At 43.1% G+C, this 22009-nt stretch overlaps 1 protein-coding gene across 1 annotated transcript; it reads right to left on the bottom strand.

Moving 5' to 3' along the window:
* Positions 1-2264: 2264 nt before the first annotated feature.
* On the bottom strand, positions 2265-20929 carry NAT10 (N-acetyltransferase 10 (GCN5-related)). The gene is made up of 27 exons (XM_009869710.1): positions 20841-20929; positions 20170-20341; positions 19756-19878; positions 19526-19587; positions 18582-18696; positions 17274-17381; positions 16741-16874; positions 16302-16395; positions 15839-15937; positions 15182-15318; positions 14790-14914; positions 14349-14499; positions 13782-13878; positions 12896-13012; positions 12451-12552; positions 12274-12348; positions 11705-11821; positions 11406-11539; positions 10222-10270; positions 9545-9638; positions 9341-9451; positions 8613-8785; positions 8026-8145; positions 6958-7056; positions 6475-6548; positions 3913-3996; positions 2265-2726 (listed from the first exon to the last, which is right to left on the bottom strand). Exons 1-27 carry the CDS (start codon positions 20912-20914, stop codon positions 2633-2635), a joined length of 2934 nt encoding a protein of 977 aa, XP_009868012.1. The 5' UTR covers positions 20915-20929; the 3' UTR covers positions 2265-2632.
* Positions 20930-22009: the final 1080 nt, after the last annotated feature.

Genomic DNA, 22009 nt, shown 5'->3' with positions numbered 1-22009 from the left:
GCTTTAATCCTACGAGGTCAGAGACACTAATGCACGTGGTTACTGGGCTGTGCAAAGACCCGACTAGGAAAAGAAGAGGCATCTGCAGGGGATCCCAGGGGCACAAAGACCAGAAACCTGCTCTAGTCAGAGGAGAAACGGGCTCAAAACCAACCAAACCAACCTTAAAATCAGGCTCTTACGTTGTGTGGTATTTTTAGTGCACTTCTGGCTACGGAAAGACACGCATTCTTACTTTGCTGCTGGATTGCATTCAGCTAGCCCTTAGTCTAGCTGGAATTTTAACCCAGCTTGACTGATGGAAAGCACAGACAGAGGAAAATGTGGTTTGACTAGACTTGGTGAAAAAAAAAAAAAAAGAACAAAAAGCACAACTCCACATCTCTCACTTATTTTAGTATCTGAGGGCTTTTTTTCCACTTTGCTGTTCAAAGAGCAGCACACAGGCAGAGGAATCCAAAAAGCTGCCAGGAATCATAAAACGTACATGGAAAACCTGAAAAAGAATGGTCCAACCAAAGAGACACGTTTTCTGTAGACCTGACTGCCACTTCAAGCACATCTTTGTCATCCCTTCCTCCAACAGCTAAAGAACACGACCAGCTCAAGACAATCCATAAAGAAAACTTTTAGCACAATAACCATTCCTCAGATCAACTTGAGAAGTTTCTGCATTGAGCTAAGATGTTGGCAAACACCGGTCCTGCAGGTATCCATGCCAAATGTGGGGTTGGTGCTGTAGAGCCCCTGGGCTAGAGAACAGCCTCCACGTCCAGCCACTCTACTCCTGGTTGTTGGAGCTGCTTTCCCCTCCCCTGGCCGTGAGCATCCCCTGCAAGAGGACCTGCAGCCCCTCCTGCCCCAACACCCCCAGCAGTACAACCTGGTTCTTTGTCTCTCAGGGTCAAATCAGGCACAGACAGCATCCACACCACAGCACAGCCACGAACCCTGTCTCCCAAAGCAAGGGGCTGTAGCTCACTTACCCCATTTTTAACAACAGCAAACCCAGAGAGAATTCACGCTCACCTTTTCATCTGAGGATTTCCCAGGAAGCTGTTAAGAGACCTCAGGCTTCTCGCCTTCAGGTCTGCCCCTTCCACAACTTCCTTGGAGCTGGTGCAGAGCAGGCAGCCACCCCCTGGCCCTGCCAGTACTGCTGACTCTCACAGCTGGGAGATAAATGGGGCCCCTCATCAAGCCTTTAAGGGCTGCAGGTGCAGATCAACCTCCTCAGGGCTCAGCTGCCCCCAAAACATGGGGGATGTGCCTTTGTCACCACCTGTCTCACACAGCAGCCAACTCACCACAGGTACACACAGGCCATGCAAGGCCCGTGCTGAGCGAGATGCTTCATAAAACCACCTCTCCAAGAAGAAATTTTGTCTTTATCTAGCAAGAAGCTGTTCAACCTAGGAAGAAACAGTTCAAGGATTTGCTGGCAAAAGGAGCTGCGACATCAAAAATTAAAAACATTGCAGCTGTGTATCAGCTGTAGGTAATTCTCTCTGTTGCAAGCCTCTAGGGTGTGAATCTGGAACATCAAGACAAAGCACCAGGACGCTCATGTCTGAGACACGGACGTTGTGTCAAAGCTCTGCTCTGGTTCTGAAGCCTCTGGAGTCTGACAGGTACCAGACCTGGAGTACTGCAGTCGCTGGAAGTCCCAGCTCCAGACAGGCCTGTAGTTACTGCCAGGCAGGGACCAGCAGGCAGCAGAGCTGGGCAGGTTGGTGGTTTGCCTGCTCAGGCCCCCGAGCTCAAAGACAAGTTCGCTCAGGCCAGGTGTCAGTACGACAGCGCTGAATTCCTGGCACCCCATTAACACAAAACTTTCCACCCAGGCAAAGCGGCAGCTGTAGGTCAGCAGATAGCAGGGAGGCAGAGCAGCCAAAGCAGCTTCCCCCCCACATTTTAATCAACACTGTCCTGGAAATCTTAATTACTGAGCTACTTTTTTTAAGCAAGTGTGAATGCAGAAGAGCAGCCTTTATTAGAGCTGCTTGAGAAGCACAGCAAGTAGGAATGTTCCAAAATAGAAGCATTCCTTGTACACCCTGAACTCCTGTGAGCAAGGATCAATCACGAGTCCGAACTGACACCACGGTCAGCGCTCACTGACCAGCCAGCCCCAACAAAGAGCCCGTTGCCATTCATGCCGAGAACTCCCTCGAGCTCCAAAGGAGCAGGGCAGCACTCCTGAACCACCGGCTGCCTGTATCCAAAAGGCAGAGTCACACAGCAAAGCCTAACGCGTTTCTGTCCTTTGTTGTCCAAACGTTTTTAATAAAGACACCAAACATTAAGATGCAGGGAAGTTAACAGGTCGATCTGCCCCCTCCGAATGGAAACTGTGGCTGCCAAAGCACCCTCGTAACATCCCGGTGTGTTGCACAGGGCCTCGCTCAAGGTCTGTAGCCACGCTTCATTAAAAAAAATAAAAATCTTCAGAGATCATCTGGTAGTGTCACCGTACTTCCCGTAATACAAACACTTCAAAAATGTCTCTACAGCTTTTCCTTCCCTCCAGCTCTCACCCTCAAGAAGAAAGTCTTCTGATTTCAAGGAGAATTGTACTTCTTAAGTACAGGCCCGTCACTTGTTAATTCAAGTTCACTGATTGGCTTTAAAGTCATTTCTTCCACTTCTGCTTTATATCTTTAGTCTTCTTAAATTTCTTCTGTTGCTTGGGTCCTCTTGCTGTTTCTAATTTTCTCTTCTTCTCACTGGGAAACAGGAACAAAATATGTGTTAAAAATACACTAGATTCCCATCCAGCTGGGAAATTTTTGTTGTAAAAGGGGGGTGAGGGTCTACACAGAAATGTGGTTGGGAGAAAATACTTTCAATTTCTTGGGTTGTTTAAACTGGTGCTAGAGAAAGCACGAACGAGAATATGACCTAGATTTTCTAGTGTCTTCAGATTCTCTAACCCAATTTGAATTTCTTTAAGATCTTGATATTTAGCTCTTGTCATCGCTTTTCAATTCTTGTCCTAAAGGGCAATTCATCTGGGGCATCTGGAATTCACAGCACCTAGAAAAAAGCCATACCCCTGACAGTTCTAAGCATACAATTTTGTTCCTGCATTAGATTCCGACTAGAGCAAACATGACAGAGCTCCGATCTTTATAAGCACTGACAAGACTCTTGTTCCTGTAAGGCTTCTGGAAACTCACAGTTTCCAGCATTCAAGAAAAAAAACCACCACCAAAAACAAAAGAAAAACCAAACCCTTTAATATACAAAGGGTGGACTAGAGATCACGTAATTACTTCAGCTGTCAGGCACCCCAGGAAGGAGAAATAAGCAAGCAGGCAAGTCTCAACTATAAATCCCCAAGGGAAAGATGAGGAAAGACTCCACACTGGGCAAGGTAAAAAGAAAGAAGATGGATGAAAAGGAAGGAAGGAACGGCAGGAACGCAGACTCAGTCTTTTGCAGGCTTAAGGCTCACATTTGAAAGAATTCTTTGTCCCTGAATTTGCATTTTCTCCAATGGGACTATCGCAGGCTCCCACCCAGCGTGAGCTCCCAAAGCAAGCAAGGCAGTTATGGGGAATGAGCTCTTTCTTTAAAAGCAACCCAAGGGAGAAATAATACCAACTTCTGCGCACGAGCGGGATCAAGATTTAACCATGTCAACAGAAAAAAAGAGACAGTAAGCAGCTGAGTTACAGGAAGACTCCAGAGCCACACAGCATTCAGAGCAGCGGTCTTGCCATTAGAGGAATGACCGAACACCCAGCGCTCACACCCTCATTTCTCTGGCAAAAACTGAGATTTCCTCAAAGACGCCAAGTTCATTTTATCTGCATTTAACTCTTCAGCTTCACTCTTTTGAAAAAGGTTCTAACAAAGTCAGCAAGAAAGACTGGAGAGCCCTCTGTGGAGTATTTCAACTTCCTTAACCTTTTCAAACTGACGATGGAAGCGTTCTGTCCTGCTTTGCTCAGCACCTCATCCCATTCTTCATCGTCACCCCGGATAATGTATCTAAGTAAAAAAAGGTAAAGGAAAATCCAAGTGAAATTGCTAGCAGAAAGTAATAAAAATTAAAAAAAATAATATAAGGTGATTATATTGTCAGGAATACGCTACTCTACAAACAAAGCCACTGCGTCATCACCCAAGTGACTCATACAAAACCAGGGTGGCAAAGGGATACAGCAGCTCGTCACGACGCTGTCAGCAGGCTCAGTCCAAATGAGGTCAAGAGCAGCCACCCACTGTCCCCATCCAAAGCTGGGCAGTGCCAAATGAAGTTCTCTCAGGAGCCCCTATTGTCAACATCACAAAACCGTTCCATGAAAAGCCTCTCGTCAGAAAAGCCGAGCGCCGAGTAGAGCACGGCTGTTACGAAAGCAAAAAAAATAAGGCCACAAAAGTTTTCCTTTCCGTAGCAGTGGGGTGTCCTTCTGCTTTGCCCACTGGATTTCTTAAGAGACCTTCAATCACTGCAGCCTTAACCCTGGAAACCACAAGCAGATCTATGTTCACTATGTAGTTTCTTTATAAAAGCTCAAGGGCTTTTTTTTTTTTTTTTTGGTCTTTTTTCCCCCCTCCAGAAAGGAGAAAGACGGTTGTGGTGGTAAGGGAAGAGGATGCAAAAAAGCAATGGCTTGTAATGGAAAATTAGCTAAATTAGCAGCTGCTCTGGGACCAGCAGTAAGCTCAAAGGGTATCCTTCTGCATCAGTCCAGGAAGACCTGCAGCTTTCTTTTCCAAAGAGAAATGGAGACATTGCTATTCAAATAAGCTCAGGTTCTGTGCCTCTTGTCTGGGTGTTCAAGTACCCTGGAAATTACACACAAATTTAACTGGGCAAAGCTGTCGTGTAGCAAAATGGAGTGGTTGCTCTCCATCTCAATTCTCAGAGATTTCGAATAGGCTAGCCTTTGTTCATACAAGGCTGAACAATACCGGACAAAGTCTTTTCAAATCAAATAGCTCTGTCTCTTTTGTTAGTTTTCTATAACCTGTATTGAAAAGTGTTCAAAATAGATTTTTGTCTCTCACTCCTCATGAAGGAGAAACCTATTTCTGGGTGAAAAATAGTCTGAAATGACAAGCAGGTATGTAACACTAACAACGCTAAAAAATGGCGTTGAAACATTTTAAAAATTCTGATTATAACATTTTCTAACGTGATCGACTTGCAAGTCACTTCAAATCACCTCCGTTTTTGTCCTTCCTTCAAACAAGACAACGAAAGATTCCAAGAAATTTTCAGTCCTTTTCTCAGATTTAATGGAGATTAAGCTGGAGCCAAAAGCAGACAGTTCTTCTGGGATTTATACGACAAGAAGTGGGAGGAGGAAAAAGGAGAGCATCGGTGGCACGTGTACCTCCTGTTGGTCCAGAGATAGAGACATCTGCTGACACTTCAAGTAAGTTGCTGGTTCAGCAACTCTGTATCCCACAACTTACCCAGCTCTATGGCAGTTAAAAGGCATCCACACACACTGTAGCTGCCAAAAGCTCTGGTTGGTTGGTCTTTTTCTCTTGGTTTGGGTTTTTGATGGGTTTATTTTTGTTAAAGAAGAGAATATGAAAATAGCCAGATATTATTTTCACTGGAGTTGCACACAGGGCTAAGCTGTGTAACAACAGCAGGACCTGGCTATCCTGGTTTGAGGAAACTAATGACTATTTCTAGAAGCACGGGGAACTTTAAAATTAGAAACAGTCCATGGCCAGGCAGGCTTGCTTTATTAACCCATATTATAGAACTATATAACTTGTTTAATATACATACTGTACACAGCCAGGCTCAAGACTGACACACAGATACATAGTACGTGCTACTGCCATGAATAATTTACCATTTAAAGTGACAAAAGAGAACAGAGGTAAAAGCAAAATGAGCTCAGGCTCATGCCAGAGGCGCTGGATGCTGAGGATTGACCCAGCATTCCTGTTTGCTGCACTGGTACAACGAGCCGGCCCCATCTCTAAGAACAATTCAGTTCCACAGTTCCACAGACAGATTTCACTGCCCCGACTGGCTGCGAGCCGCTAACTCACAAGCTTTTGTTTTCTCTTCAAAATACCAGCAGAAAAAGGGAAGGCAGTGATTTCATGCTTGGGAGTACAACACACTTCTCAGGCAATGAATTCATGTACCGGGGTAAACAGCTGAATGGCTTCGAACAGAAGTTGTTACCGAATTTAATTCATAATGGAAGGAACGTTTTGAGCGTCAAACAAAGCAACTGTTAACAGAGCTCATGAAGACTAAGTTACTGGTTGTCAGGCACACAATACCCCAAGTTTTCATGAGCGTAGCAGCACGTGCTTCTCTTATCTGGCCACTACTGAAAATAGCCGCTGCTACTTCTCATTTATTGATCGTTTGAGATCGTGATGCTGCAACGACAGCCTCGTGCACAAATCTCAGCAAGATGTGCTTCTGATCTGGCATTCAAACAGACATCAGGGGGAAAACTGGATTTGAGACTCGTAAATTCTTACTGTGTAAGGTCCATTTCCTTCAGCTTCCCCACTTCTTGCTTGTGTTTTTCTTGGAATTCTTTTGCAGCTTCTTCCTACAACCAGACAGCACAACATGTGCATGAAGTTCTAAGTGCAACAGTGACCACGTAATGCAAAGAAAATGCCTTTCGCACTGAAAGAAAAGTACGTCCTCTAAACCAAGTAGCAGATGATCCTGAAAAGCTCCTCTCTTTTATATAATTTCATTTTTATGTTATTTGTATACATATACTTGTATATAACCCCAAGAACATCTCGGATTCTGTGCAAAATCCATATTGCAGATTAACAAAGCACGGCTACAAGCACAGGACACAAAGCTGTCAGGTTTTAACTGCCATAAATTGACAGACGTGACATGGAATTCTTTCCAGCCAAGAAAATTAGGATTACAAGGCTTCTTCACTCAAGGGAACTCCACAAAGTGCCTACACATGCATCGGGAAGAAAGTTTATAATTACCAAATCATCATTTAAAGATTTCAGTGTTGGCTCCATTACAATATCCTTTGTTGCCACCATCTGCTCCTCCACAGCTTTTTCCTGGACTGTGTTGAACAACTGTAAATGAAAAAACCCAACACATGTGAGACTTGCTCACGTTTCCTCTAGGTTATTGCCTTAAAATAAATAAGAAATGCTGTCTGGCCCCATGAAACTCTTCTAACCTTGCAAACACCATCAGGCAGTTGTTTATTTCTGATGAGTGCATTCCATCATGCCGAAATAAAGAGCTCAGTGCAGCTTCCTGAAGGCAGAATTACGTACAGCCTTTATAAGCAGTATAAAACCAAAATCAGTGAGCGCCCAACGTCACTCACATGAATGCAGAGAGTTCGTAATCTGCAACACAATCTGCAACATCACCTCATTTGATTACTGCTGCCTATTTATTTTTTTGTGTTACATTCTTCAAGATAACTGTGAGGGCGTCACGCCCAGCAAATCACCTCTAATGAACAACCAACCAACTGTTTTCAGTTCAGACCCCAGAAGCTTTGCTACCGTATCCTAAACTTTGAACATTAGAGGCCCCAGGATCCATAAGCAATTACACGCAGTCGGCAAGTGTTCTGTCCTTCTCGCCACTTGCTAACTCATCACGTTACTCATTTTATCACAGACATGACAGAGAAAGAAAACCAGCTGCAAAACTTTCCAGTTATTTTGCTGGACTTCAAATCTGGCTTTAACTGACATCGGGAAAGGTTTTTTTTCAAGTAAAGGTGAGATGAGACCAATGCAGTGAACAGTCACAGACAAACGGCTCAGGCTCGGTGTTTTGGTGAGGACAGTTCATTATTTAAAAACAGAAACACGGGCACTGTTACTTGGGAAAACACCATATAAATCAATGCCACAAATACCTGCTTTTTCCACTGGGATTTTCCCATCTTACAGAGAAGTTTACAGTCAGCTACCGGGGACGTGCTAAAGACACCCAGTTCTGATTCAGCTTTCTGTCAGTGCCAGGCTGAATTACATTTCAGTCCAAGACAACCACGACAAAGCTTGTCCCGAGGCCGTTACCTGGACGACTTTGCGGATGATCCTGTTGAAGAGGCCCATCAACTGGCTGCTGGGCAGCTCTACCTCCTTTTCCAGTGTGTCCAGAGATTTATGCTGCAGGCCAATCCCTAGGAAAAGGGCCTGAGGAAATGACAGGGATTTCATTTACAGAGGCTTTTGGAGCAAATACAGATACATAATATCCTCTGCACTCCCTACAAAAGGCTTCTCTGGTACAAGCTGAAGCTTTGCTTAGAGGCTCAGGAACACTCCTAAATTATTCTAGAGAAGGCAGGTGCCATCCCATACTTTCTTCTGAAGCACAGTTCAGAGCCAGAAGATTCTGAGGGGCTTTCATGCCACAGTTCATTTTATAAATGCATGGAGTGCTTCAACACGCAACAGAATATGATCCCTACAAACTTTACCCGAAGCAAACGCTCAAGGTGGAAAAACACTTACAAGCAGGGGAAATCATGAAGAGGACTACACAAGAAGCCACTAACTGAAGCAAAGTCTTTTTGTAAGGATGACACAAACCAGGAAATTATTCCAAATATATACAGAGAGAGAGATGAAGCATGGCTTGTTCTCCCAGCAATACATACCGACTGTGCAGCAGAGAGAGAGATGTCACCCATTTGGTTGAGAAAAAACATCCTGGCAATGGTAGGTACCATATCCATGATGAGATGATAGTCCACCATGTTACGTGAGTACATCTCTAGTCTCTTCAGGTCGTAGGGGATGAAAACCGATTCTAATTCAGCACGGCTGATGGCTGATGGGTACGAGAAAAAGACAACGATGTCAAGACTGTTCTTCACAGCGATCCAAATCATGCAGTTGAACTAAAGCCTTTCTCTTAGAAAGGCATCACGTTGCAATTTCCAAATTTCTGATGACAACATTCGAGATCCTAAGCAAGCTGACCTGCCTACTGACCCTTGCTATTCAAGGCTTCCCTTTTAATTCCATACTGGATTTGGCAGGTGTCATTATCCATCCTTGTCATGCATTTAGCTGTTACAGACAAGAGCCCTCTGATTTTGGATTACTTAAATCTTCAATCAAAAAATCACGGTGGGGAGGGAAAAGGAAAAAACCCCACCACTAAAAATCACCACTACTTGTTTCCAGTGGCAGAAAATGTGCCCTTAGCTTTTTATTTAGAAATACAAGCATTTTTCTGGATAATAGGAATAAAACACAGTGGCTGACCAAGAGAAATTCACAGCACTTCACAAGAGACATCATATAATGCTGGTATTTGAGAACTCTGATAAACATACATTAAACTGCCACCTAACTGAACACTGTAAGCCTGGGTACTCACGTGGTTGTGGCTGCTGTTTGATATTTTTGTTCTGAAGAATATTCAGCGCCAAGGAGGGAGAGAACGTGCTGAACTGGTAGGAAAGAAGAGAAAGGAACCGCCTCCTAAAATCTGTAGGACAAGACGATAAAATGAATGAGTCCTGCGGTCCTCTAGAATAAATATCCCAGAAGATTCTTCTAGTATTAGCAAAATCAAAGGTACCTTTCCAGAAAGCTGTAAGCCAAGGCTCCTGTTCGGTGTCCTCTTCATTCAGCATCTTCAGCATGATGCACGAATGCTCACCAGTCAGGTCATTCTAATAAAAAAGGTATTTCCTATCATCACCAGGAACCTCTGCACTCCGTGCTCAACTGAAGAAGGCAAATGTCTTCTAAATCAATCACAACGACACATGTACCAACTGCTACTGATCTAATGTAAAACCTACAAATTAGGACAATTTGGTAAATCCTAGTGCTGGAGGGATTTTGGCTTCTTGAGGTAACCAGCAATCACCAGTATTGCAAATTCCAGGTAAATCCCAAGAGCCAGGAAAAGAAAAAGTTCAGTGACACAGAACTAACACATTATTCTCCCCAAAAGTAGTGTAACTGCTAGTGCTCCTTTTTTGTAAACACCCAGAAAACCAAGAGCAGTCAGTTCAAGGGCCACCTGTGTATTTCACTGATAACCACATTAATAACCCTCAGAAGCTGCACAAACTACTTAGAAGACCACATTCACAACCTAAAACTTTACTCCTCTAGTTAACTATAGGCCCAGAGAACAAAAACAGACATAAAACCCCCAAACGTACCCTCAGAAAACCTCCCTGCCCAAATCACGTCTCTAATGGTGAGATGCCCAGTGATTTCATTCAGAAACAGTGTGCTACTTACCGGTGTCTGCCTCAGATAAACTGGCACAAATCCAGCACGTTTCCAAAACCTTGGAAAAGGGAAAAGAGAAAACGCGCTGAGAACGATGGAACTGTTGATTCTAGGACACTACTTGTGGTTAAAAAAGCAACTCACCTGCCATACAAGAACAACTGTTGAAAAGTAAGCAGAAGCCCGTAAGACACCCCACCCACTGATGAAAATGAACACTGACAGAAAGTGGTAACAGCAATCAAACTGGCTGAGCTTCTAACTTAGAGGAGTGAAAAATTATGTGATATCAAAAACTGAACAAATTTTCAAAGACTGACAGACGTGATACAAGAGTTATTGGATTTGATATGCTTCCAGGGCCTTCTTTAAAAACAGGCAGAGAGGTTTTGATCAACAATATCACAGACTCCAAAGGAGCTGAGGATTTACAGTTTACTTCAGAGACTCTGCTCTTCTTCAATCAATGATGATGAAACTTCCAGGTTACAAATACTAACTTCTGGACCAGAGAGAATCCCAGACTGATCAGCAAAAATCCTGCTGATGCGCCTTTCCATCCTTCTGTTTCTTCTTGCATCTTAGTTAGGAACTGATGCTACGATTCATTTTGCCCAGGAAAAGGAGGACTAGTATAAAAAGACCTGCTGAGAGCAAACATATGGCATCCCAGACAGAAGAAAGAAGCCAGGCCCCAGAGCAAGTGTCACTGGCAACCCACCTTCACAGGCCACGAGACGACTCCTCATCAGCTGTGCAGGACATTGCAAATTTCAGCATGAAGCCCCACCTGTGTACCCCAGCCTCTCCCTATCCCACCATTTGTCCTTTTTTAACTCTATCTCACGACAGCGAACAGTCAACGCAAAAAAGCAGTGAAATGCTTTGCTCTCCCTGTCGCCCTGAGAGGGATCGCGAGCTGAAATTTAAGAAAAATTAAGAAATGGTTTGCTGCTGCAGTAACTCAGTTCCTCCACGGTCAGAAAAGCAAGAAGCAGCTGCAGTTGCTGGTGAAAAGCATTCACGTTAGTCAGGAAACCAACAACTAGCTTCAAAGTCAGCAGCAGCTCAAGCTTCTACAGGTCACAGGAAGTAGTATTTAACTTCTCCCGACTTACTACAGGCTCTTTTCACTTCTCTAGCCAGGAAAAACTGTGCAATTAAGGCTAGTTAGCTGTTTAAAAAGGTCTTACTTGAGTAATCTTGGCGTTAGGCCGTAAGATACCCCCAGATAGTCCAGGTTTTCCGCTTCTCTCTCGGTCAGTTTGAGAAGTAAAGGAGGCAAGTCTTTCCGAGGTGTCACAACCTCTTCTAATAAACTAACGGTCTGAAAAAGAAAGTGGTTAGCAGCAACCCTCACAGAAAACTGCAAATTGCATCCCTTATTCTGCATAAAAATTAAATGCATTTCCTCCTTACAGACAGAAATCATTATTAAGACTCACAGTGAGAAACAAACTGCAAATACAAAAAAAGGTACTGAGCTCCATACCTCGCTGCTTACAGTTGCAATTTCTTTTGGCTTTTGTCTTGGTTTTTCATCTAAACATGGGAATTTGCCTTCGTAGTACATCTGCAGCAAAGTCAGAGCTCTGCTGCCATAGCCCATCTGCGAAGCACGAACAATACAGTTTAAGTGAAAAGACAGATCTAATTCTGAACACGAGGCGACAACATTCTCCCTGCACAAATCCACTAACAATCATCAGTGCTGAGATCACCTGGTTACTGCAAAAATGAGTTCTCTTTGGTAAAGAAGTGTCACTGGATCTTGATTATTTCCTGCTGCTGGGGATGCTGGCTTGCTACAGCGCTGCCCTGTCACGACAGGAGCGCTGGTGTGCCCCCCGTCCAGAGGAAAGCAATGTCCCCTCCAGCCTCCTGGGGCATCTGACCATTCCTGCACATCTGACCTCATTCTGTTACTATCGTCAGCGAGCTTAAAATGCTGAAAACTGGAGCAACTGAAACGTTTGCCCTGTTTTTGAATTCTGCCTGTACAGCCATTCGCATGGTACCACGGCTGACTAGTCACAAGAACTGGGTTCCAAAATACTTTACCCCCTGATAATCCGGGTGAACCGCGATACGGACAACACGTCCACCTGACAGGCCCCCAAAGTCTGGATCTTGGAACTGCGTAAGAGATAAAAGTTAAAGGACACAAATGAGTACTCTGCAAATTAGAAACAGTGCTGAAATATATCCTGGGTGTGAGGACGCGGCCAAATTATTCACCTGCTCTGAAATAGTCCAGGGAATAAGATCACCAGCAGCTTTCTTTCCCCTAGAAAGGCTGTTCATGATAGACTGGCGAGAGATCTCTCCCTCCAAGCACACCTGCCAGGAAAGTTAAAAAACCATTAATGGAGAAAAAAAAGTGTTTTCTCCTACAGTCTCTCCACTACAGCAGAATCAATATTTATACTCAGTTGCTGAGCCCGTTTCGCAGTACTGAGGTCTCTGTGAAAGGATCACAATGCACTTCTACAGCAATTAGTGCATTAAGGAAAGGGAGTAAGGGAGGAGGAAAACACCCTAATATACTGTTGTAACACACATCAGAACACAGCGCAAGCTATCTTCTACCCCTAAGTAGTACAAAGCTGTCCCACGACTCTGGAGAAGCGTCCTGCTTCCCTGTTGAACAGCTCAATTCACAGACACGTGCCGCTTCTCTTACCTGAACAACAGCAAGAACTTCAGGTAATGAATTCTGGGTGGGTGGAACAGGTGGCAAAAGGCAAAAAAGATGATGGGCAGGTGCATCAGAGAGCATCTGGAGGTCATTGGGTGAGTTCTGGAGGGTAAAGACATAGCAGAAAGTTGAAGAATGGCTCCTTGAGAAGAGCTTCAAAGTCCAGCGCAATGTTAGTAGCTGACTTCTAAGCAACCCTCCATTTTTTGAACTTAGGGCAATTAAGAAACTTGGAACTAGTATAATACTGATGGATGAAGAAGCTCAAAGGCCAGGTCATGGCTGTTATACTACCAGAGAGCATCTGTTTTTCTCAAGTGAAACCTCTTGCTCTCACATGTACTGAACTGTACTTTCCATTTTTATACAGGCAATTTCTTAATCTAACAGCTTAAATAATTTTTTTCAGCTGTCAGATTTTTACTAGTTAGTACTTCAGTACTTACGACTTCACCACTCACATTTATTAGTCACCCATGGTCTTGAAACTCTGAGATTAATTATTACTCTTTCCAGGAGTAAAATGGTACTATTCTTTTGGTTAACTTGAGGTTTCTACATAATGGTAAAGAGAACTCCTAACCAGGTTCACCACTGATACTGACAAGCTTACAGGATCATTTAGAATAGAGTCTCAAGAATTTCTCAAGACAAAAGTATTCCAGACGTCTGCAAATGCAGTACATTCAGCAAAGACCGTAACAGACACCTTTTCAGAAACGGGTGAATACACATCTGTATACAACAACAAGCACCTGAAGCTGTGCAAAAAAACCTCAACTAGGTCAGATCAATTAGACTGTCCTAACGAGCACTGCTCCCTCCACAAAATTCCTGGCTGAAATTCCGACAGAAACAGGCCAAGCTTTACCTTGTAGTGTGAAGCCACATAGAGGGCCATCAGTCTCTGCAGAAAAACTTCTGATGCTTTGTGGTAACAAAAGAGTGTGTCTCTGTTTACATAGTATCTACACAGAGGGGTTAAGGAAACAAGCTCCTTGGAAACAAGGAGAAAACCCCTTGTTGGTTGAGAAGTAATATTTTTAATACAGCTTTGGGCTACGTGCTGGCTTGTGCTTTAGTCTCTACAGCTCTATCTACAAGAATTAATGAGTTGGGCAATGCTCATAGCTTTCACACCCTTCAACTGTAAAGCTAAACCTTTTATAACTCCAACACGGACTGCCCTTCATTCAACCCTTCCTTAGGATCGACTCTGCAGTAAAACTGCTTTGGTAATGTCCTGGTAACACACAACACCGGACTTAAGAGGTAAGAGCTCAACTCCAGAACTACAGTCTTAACAGATTTTTGCCGAAAGATCATGTACTGAGGTCATCACATGAACTGGAGAATCCACTATTCATCAGTTTGAAAAAGCCTTCTTCCCCTAAAAGCAATATATTTTGATCAAAGCACAACGTGTGAATAAGGATACAGGTCACAAGTCTCGGGCAGCGGGCAGCCAGAGATAATTCTGGTGATGTTGAGACAGTCCAAACAGAGCAGATCATTCAGCCACTTTTCAACTGGGTCACCAGGGGCGTACCTGATTGACTCGTGGAGGGAGACTTCATGCAACGTACGAGCTGCAAACAGATTTCAGAGAAGAATATCTAGTGCCAGAAGTTACAGCTAGCAAAGAGTCCAATAGGATGGGTGTCCTTTGAAGGGCTCCTGGATTAGAACATCATTACTCATATAGCTTTCATCCCTTAAAAAGCTTTACATTTGGAAGTAGTAGGGAAAAAACAGAGGAGGGTTCCTTCGTTTTCCCATACCGCTATGTTCCTAGAGCTGCAAAGGGACATGTGGGACACCCATGGGGCTTGCCCACGGATCACAGTTCTTCACCGCAGTCTGGAATACACCAGAGTACCTGAGCTGAGTTTAGCTGTAGCTGTAGATTTGTTCTCTGCTGTCATGGTGACCTGGGTTTGTGCACTCTGTTGACGGAGCTGCTGAATGAGCTTCAGAGAGAGCGATCGACCGGTACCCTCGTACCTGAAAAGCAGAAGACAAAAGTCTGAACCAAATAAGCAAACAGCAACCCTGAGCCGTGGGGCAGCTCCAGCACAGAACCTTTACGAATCCAAAGGAGAGCAGCAAGTTCAAGTACTGACTCTTGGTTATTTTAAGGAGCAGTTCCACAACAGATGAAGTCTTAGGATGACCTAATGTAAGGGCGTGTAACAAAAAAGCGCTGTAGATAAGGAACAGTCCACTTGCACAACTGCTTTCCCAGGTAGACAGCTGCTGCTCAAGCCTTACCCATTGATTGTAGAAGCCATGAAGACAAGGAAAGGGCCCAGCAGGTTTTTCACCAGGGGCAGAGGAATGGCAGCAGCTTCATCAATCACAACAAGCTCAGCTTGACCCAGTTTCACAGAATCGGCAGGGTGTATGTACTGTGAGGAATGAGAGGACACCATCATTATCAACAACAGCTTGTCTGGGAATTAGTGAAATGTCCCAATTAGCAGAGCTGGTGCCCAAAAAAGCTGTTTGTTGTCCCAATTCTCCACCTCCATCAAGTCAGAAACTGAGGCATCAAAGGAAACAGTCAGGAGAGGGCTCATGTTACCCTTGTTTTGTACATTTCCACACAAATTTGTCTGCAGAGATCATGGAAATAAAGGCAATATTATCGCTGGAAACATACTCTTCCTTCACTGTTTCTTCCAACTTCTTCTGCTTTTGTTTCAGGAAGAAACCATGAGCTGCTACCAAAGGAGCTTTGTAACCTACAAGTTATTCACAGAAAGAAACAAGATCTTTCGTGAAAGAGACCAGAAAAAGAGGTCTGCCTTAAAGCAAAACCAATCAGGACAGTGACATATCACATAAAGTGATCCAACTACAGCATTGGTAAAGCCAAGAATGAGAAACAAAAAGCAGGAAGGCAAGAGTGCAACAGAGATCAGGTACCTGAATGGTCTGTCTGTGCTCCTTGAACACATTCACTCTCACAACAGCCTTGTTAAACTCCGGATTTAACGATTGTACAATCTCATAGTCCAGATGTTCCTGAAAGAAAACATTGTTAAACACTATGAGCAAGCCAAGATCTAAGAAAAATATTGATTCCTACTATCATGAGACTAATTTCCTTAGGAGTACATAGCTATTTCAGATGAAAACACTCATACGAAAAGCTTCAGAGGCCTGGGAACTTAGAAATTATTTACAGGTGCTAAAAATTATTTCACAAAAATAAAATATTTTCTCAACTTAAAAATAGAGAAGGAAATGTAACTGTACTATGATTTATGATTCCCTTCTGCAGAGCACTATTAAAAGGGCTGGTAGGGACAAAAGCTGGTAGCTAAGGTACAGAAACAAAAACCCAGGAACGCTATGGAAGTACTGGACAGGAGTCTGCTCTCCTCACCTGGTACTGCAGCGCATCAAAGCCTTTAAATATGAACTCGAAGAGAGTGTGAAGGTTATCAGGGCTTGGAGATGTGACAAAGATATTGGAGTAACTGCACAGAAAAAGAAAACAGGAATTTAAGTCTTTTTCTAACACATTTTGCATACACATACTAGAGTGGAATGTTTTCTTTATGCTCTGGGTTTATTTGACCTATTAATCAAAACACAGCAGAATCCTTTAGACAATTTTTTCGAAGACTGAGGCTTTCTTATTACCATAAAATAGAAAAAAACTGACCATCAATGTACGCAGCAATGAGAAGCAAGAAGAATAAGAAGGAGGGATGTAGAACTGGAAATCACAAATATATTCAGATCTTGTCATTTTTTGAAAATTTTTTCATTAAACTCATAGATGCAAATAAAGCCTGAGAGGTTGCAGCAGGATCACTCACCCAAAAGCTACTGCTCCAGCAATAGCCAGTCCCAAAGCAGCAGATTTACCACGTCCCCTGGCTGCTGTTAACGCCACAGTGCTCCGCAGAGTCTTCTCAGAAATGGCTTCAATAAATTTTAGAACTGCTTTTGCCTGATGATCAGAAGAAAAAAAAAAAGAAAATGAACCTCAGGTGTGTTTAAATTCCTTTACACAGATTTTCACATTCTATTCAGACCTAAACCGAACAGAAACTTCAGGTAATGTTTTCTGCTTATTTCAAATCCTGAGAGCTCATCATCTTCTAAAATGTGGGCTTCTCCAGATCAGCTCCTGTCTCCATTCCAGCCCTTCCACTTATTCTCAACCTCATGAAGAAAATCACTGTCATTGAGCTACCACGTCCAATCAGTTTTTCAAGGAAATTATCCAAGACCCCACCCACCACCGTTCACACTCAGATTTGGTAACGTGCAAGATGAGGCACAAAACATCAGCACCTGAGGTGACCTGTCAAGCACAGAGCATCTCAAATTTAAGCCCCACACCAACCTGATCCAGGGTTTTACAGCTGTCCACCAAAACTCCTACAGGCTGTGTGTCCTGCAAACTCTCCTTCAGTTCTTTCAGCTCCAAGTCCTGCGGCCGGAGCTTCTCTTCCTACAAGCACAGGATTTACCACAAACAGGATTAGTAAAGGAAACGTCAGCACAATTATACCTTTGTGATGTCTTCTGATATTTTTTTAGCAGGCAGAAAAAGGTAAATGGTACCACAAGTTGAACATGTTTCCTAGAACAAGAAAAAATTAAATGGAAGGACACATATTTAACATTTCAGTTTTAACGAATCATCATAAGAACGGTTAAACAAGAAGTGTGTGTCCTGGCTTCCCCAAGCTTGGAGGAAAAAAAGAAAGGATTTTTTGGTACACGGTAAGTGGAGAATGGCATTGCTAAGAAGAAGAGACCATGGACCAATATTAAGATTTTTGAAGCCAAACAATAAACTTGGACACAAAAGCAATTAATGTTAAATGGGAATGAATTTTGATTTTCCTTACTGTCACTTAAAATCCTAAAGGCATCAACACATCCATCCAAAAGCCAAGCATTTCTGCTGCTGCCAGTATTGTTATAAGGCTACAGGGCGCTTGTTTTGTCGGGTTTTTAAAATCAGGGCTCTGTTAAAATGTCTTTACCATCTCTGACAGAACCTATGTTGGTATTTCTTAGGCCACACAAAACAGTTCAAAAGCTTAAAGATTTCTGTTTAAAACTTGTTCCATTTTACTTCAGTCTACAACTGAAAGTGACGAAATGGCACATTTCTAACAGCGTAAGCTATTTGTCTGCCTTATACTCTGCGAATGCTTCCCAAGGACGTGGCATGTGTTACTCAGAAACTGAAACAACCACCACGGCTTCTGGGTATCAGTTGTCTTCTGAACTTGTAACACACTTATTTTCAAAGTGTTTTTCCACCCCTCAACCATTGAAAGGTCCTTTTATTTGTCTCATCCCAACTTCCCATCAGCTTGAAATCTCTCTGTGCACTTCTGAAACAGCAACTATAGCAATTAAGCTCCACCTTGCTAAGCTAAACAGCAACACAGCAAAATGAATAAACACAGGCAAGCACAAAAAAATGCTGTGACAATAAAAAAATACAAGGAGAAAAGCAAAAGACAGCTTCCCATGCTTCACCCATACCAAGTATAATTTTTGCAGATCATTCTATTTCCTCTCTGCAAGACCATTATTTAATAGAAATCCAGGTGAAAAGAAAGCTTCCTCTTTTTTAGACCTTTAACTCAGACCAATTTCTCCCAAGGAAAAACGTCTGATGTTGCTTACTGACCTGTGACTGTGGTGGAACGGGTGTGATGTTTGCAACGTGACTGGAGATGGGCAAGATATTCAGCTGATCATCAATCACGATGCAATTCTTGCACGAGGCCAGAGACAGAATGAACCTGAGCGGTCAAGCAAAGGCAACTCAGTAAAGAAAACCAGCAACACAATTGCATTTTGGTAGTGAATCTTAACTCTTTTCTCAGCTACTTGGAGCTGAGCTACAAGTTCACACAACTGGCAGTAGGCCTCTTATCGTAACATCAGGATCACCTACACAAAACAGGGATCCACTTCCCAGGATGTCTCCAAAGAATGCTAACTAAAGATCTGCCAAGAGAGCATTTAAGCAAGAAGTAGCTTCACAGAAGTCTAAGATGCGAATCGTCACAAGCGCTGACCGTCCAGTCAGCGCTGGTTTATTCATCTTTCTAATTTCTGACATCACATAACGACCTGCACGCTAAAGAATGATTTCTGCAATTTTCCTGTGGCTAGAGCTCACCCACTCAGGAAGAGCTGCTGCTTCTGTGCAACAGAAGCAGGTAAGACACTTCTAAAACCACAGAGAATACTCCACAGTAAGCAGTTTTCCGTCTTACAGTAGCGCAGTAAGTATCTACACTTCAGCGCATCCGGAGCAAATGTTTCTACTGAGCATTTCACGAAAGGGACTCTGAGCAGTTTACAAATTTGGGCCTATCTGCATTTACCCCTTGTAGCACGCACCAAAATTCTGTATACAATTCCTCCAACAATAAGTCGTACTCATTTACAGAACAGTACACGAAAAGTTCACGGAAGCAACCGAGAAGCCCTATTCCAGTGCAACCTATAGGATGCTTTCCTCACAGTAGAATGTTTTTCCTAGTAATAATAACACATGACATTGTTCCAGATGCTTTTTGGTTAGGCATACGGCCTGGATCCTTTACGCTCTTAATAACTGACCTCTCATTAAACCGTCCTACCACGTCCTGGTGTGCCTCTGTTCTGTACCGAGAGTGTACATCCTGAAATAAAAAGACAAAGTCAATCTGGAGAGGGAATGGCAGTAAGTGATTATTTACAGGATCGTTACTCATGGGACAATTCAACTCTTCTGCAGCCTGTAACAAAAGCAAAACCTGGCATTCTCACAATGCACCTACTTAAAATCAGACGTATTACGTTGCACATACCATGGTCATTGTATAGAGCTGTTTTAGTGAGTTCATAGTTCTCAGGAGAATCACCACAATTCCTCCACCTTCTACTGTTTCAACAGTCCTAGCTAGGAGGTTTGGAGTCAAGGCTTCAAAATCCTAGGAAATAAATAAAACTTCAAAGTTACAACTAGCATCTACTATAAAAGAAGCAGAAACTCTAAACCCACCATTTCTCAAAGCTTAACTCACGTTTAACGTTTGCATTAACGAACATCATATTAAGGTTCTACCAGCAAGGCCATCTCAACCTCGCAAAGCTGTAAAAGACACGTAAGGCCCTCATAATTGAAATAACAGAAGCAACAAATACTATTCCTGCAGTATTTAAACTGAAAGCAATTGATACCAGTGCAATGTCCTTTTTAAGTCAAAAGTTTAACTCCTTACCTGAAGTACACACATGCCGAAAGTGTTACCAAGAATCTTATGAGTTTCATTGTAATAGCAGTAGCGAATGTTTGTGGCTGCTATAAATAACTCAAAAGGATCATCATCCCTTATGTTTAAAGTTCCACTTTTTATCTTCTTCTGTAGTTGTCTCATCCTCTTCCTCCGGTGGCTGGAGAACAAAATTATACGGAAATTTTCTTGGAAAAAGTTTTGAGAAAAATGCATTCAGGCCTACGTTCAAGTCTAACTGGAAGCCAGAGCTCATCCTCTAGGGAAAAATATATGGATCATGCTTTTTGAAGCACAGAGGCATTCTAATGCTTAATCTGCTTTCAGTCCTAAATACTACTGAGGCTAAAAATCTGAGGAGCTAACAGTTTTAGTCTTTTCAGGTTGAAAAGGTGTGGGAGGTCCAGAACAAGTGAGTTAGCTACAAAAAGGACAGTGAGAGCTACAGAAAGAAACCAGAAGTACCTCCTGATGGCATCAACTGTATTATGGAAGCCAAATTTTAGTCCTGGAAGACCAAACTTCTTGTATCACTTCTGAGAACTAATCTCGTTTCTCCTTACAACAAAATGACACCACCTGTGCTCAGCAGCCCAGTCATGGAGCTTGTGCTTCACACAGAGCAGCGACGGCAGCACGAGACACAAGAGGTATCTTACCTGCTAAAGCCCAGCTCCTTTTTGTAACACCACAGCACAGAGGGTCTGGCCTTTACAGTTGCTTTAGACAACATATGATGAAGTATAACCACCTGCCAAAACACAGAAACGTTCATGAACAACTGTATTCGCAAGCTGCCACCAACAACCAAAATGTTTTTTCTGTACTTGATTTTACAGCTAGGTTTTCTGCCAGGCAACCTTGTGCAAAAAACAAAAAAGGATCCATTGACACGTTGTGAAGGTGACATTCCTTTTTACACACATGTGTTTCTGTGCCTTTTCCAGGGCTGCACAACATTGAAAACAATTATACCTACCATTTCCTTAGCCCTCTTCTTTGGCAGAACTGCTAACAATCGCACAAAGAGAAGGCAATTAATTCCAGGATGATAGAGCTCCTGGTATTTGTCTCTATATTACATGTTGCAGAATATATTTCAGACTTTTTCTACTGCTACATATCCTGTACATTCAGTAAGAACACCTGCTGCACTCATCGGTGAAAAGACCAAACGCAACGCGTCTCAGAATGTACTCCCCCAAAACTCACCCGTCCGCTTTAGCAGTAAACTAATGTCAACCTTCTTGTACAACTCATTATTTTCCAAGATTTTTTAATAACTGGTTCATTTTACTTCCCCAGAAAATAGAGCTAACTGAATTGATTTATCCTAAAATGTTACGGTTTTGTCATGCCACTCTTCCCCTTTCCGCTCAAAACCCACACGTTTAGAGTCTCTTGGAAATGAGTTCAGTGGTTAACTTCTTCCGTACAACGTTACAGAGCAGGTCCTGACGTGGAGACATCTGCAAGATGACTCGGTCCAGAAAACAGAGCTTGAGTGCAAAACCCTAACACCTCACGGCAGGGCTCAGAGAGCAAAAAAGCTCCTGCTACCCAGAAAATTAAATGGTTTTTAAAAAATAAATAAATCTAGTTTGCCTTAACTCGCTTTTATTGAACGTTCACGAGCTTCTCAGGCAGATGTTTAAGGGCAAAACCTCCTGAACCATTTCCCACACGTGAGCCGCCCTGGCTGAGCACGCCGCTGCCCTGCCCCAGCCTCTCCCGGGTTTTAACACTCGCTTTACAGCAAGAAAAAAGGAAAGGGGTGGGGGGGGGAATAAGCGGTACCGGGAGAACCACGGCTCAACGCAGAGGCCGG

This window comes from Apaloderma vittatum, unplaced genomic scaffold, assembly GCF_000703405.1.
Source record: "Apaloderma vittatum isolate BGI_N311 unplaced genomic scaffold, ASM70340v1 scaffold23175, whole genome shotgun sequence".
NCBI lineage: Eukaryota > Metazoa > Chordata > Aves > Trogoniformes > Trogonidae > Apaloderma > Apaloderma vittatum.
The sequence above is the reverse complement of the archived record's forward strand: the minus strand, read 5'-3'. Positions and strand labels throughout refer to the sequence as shown.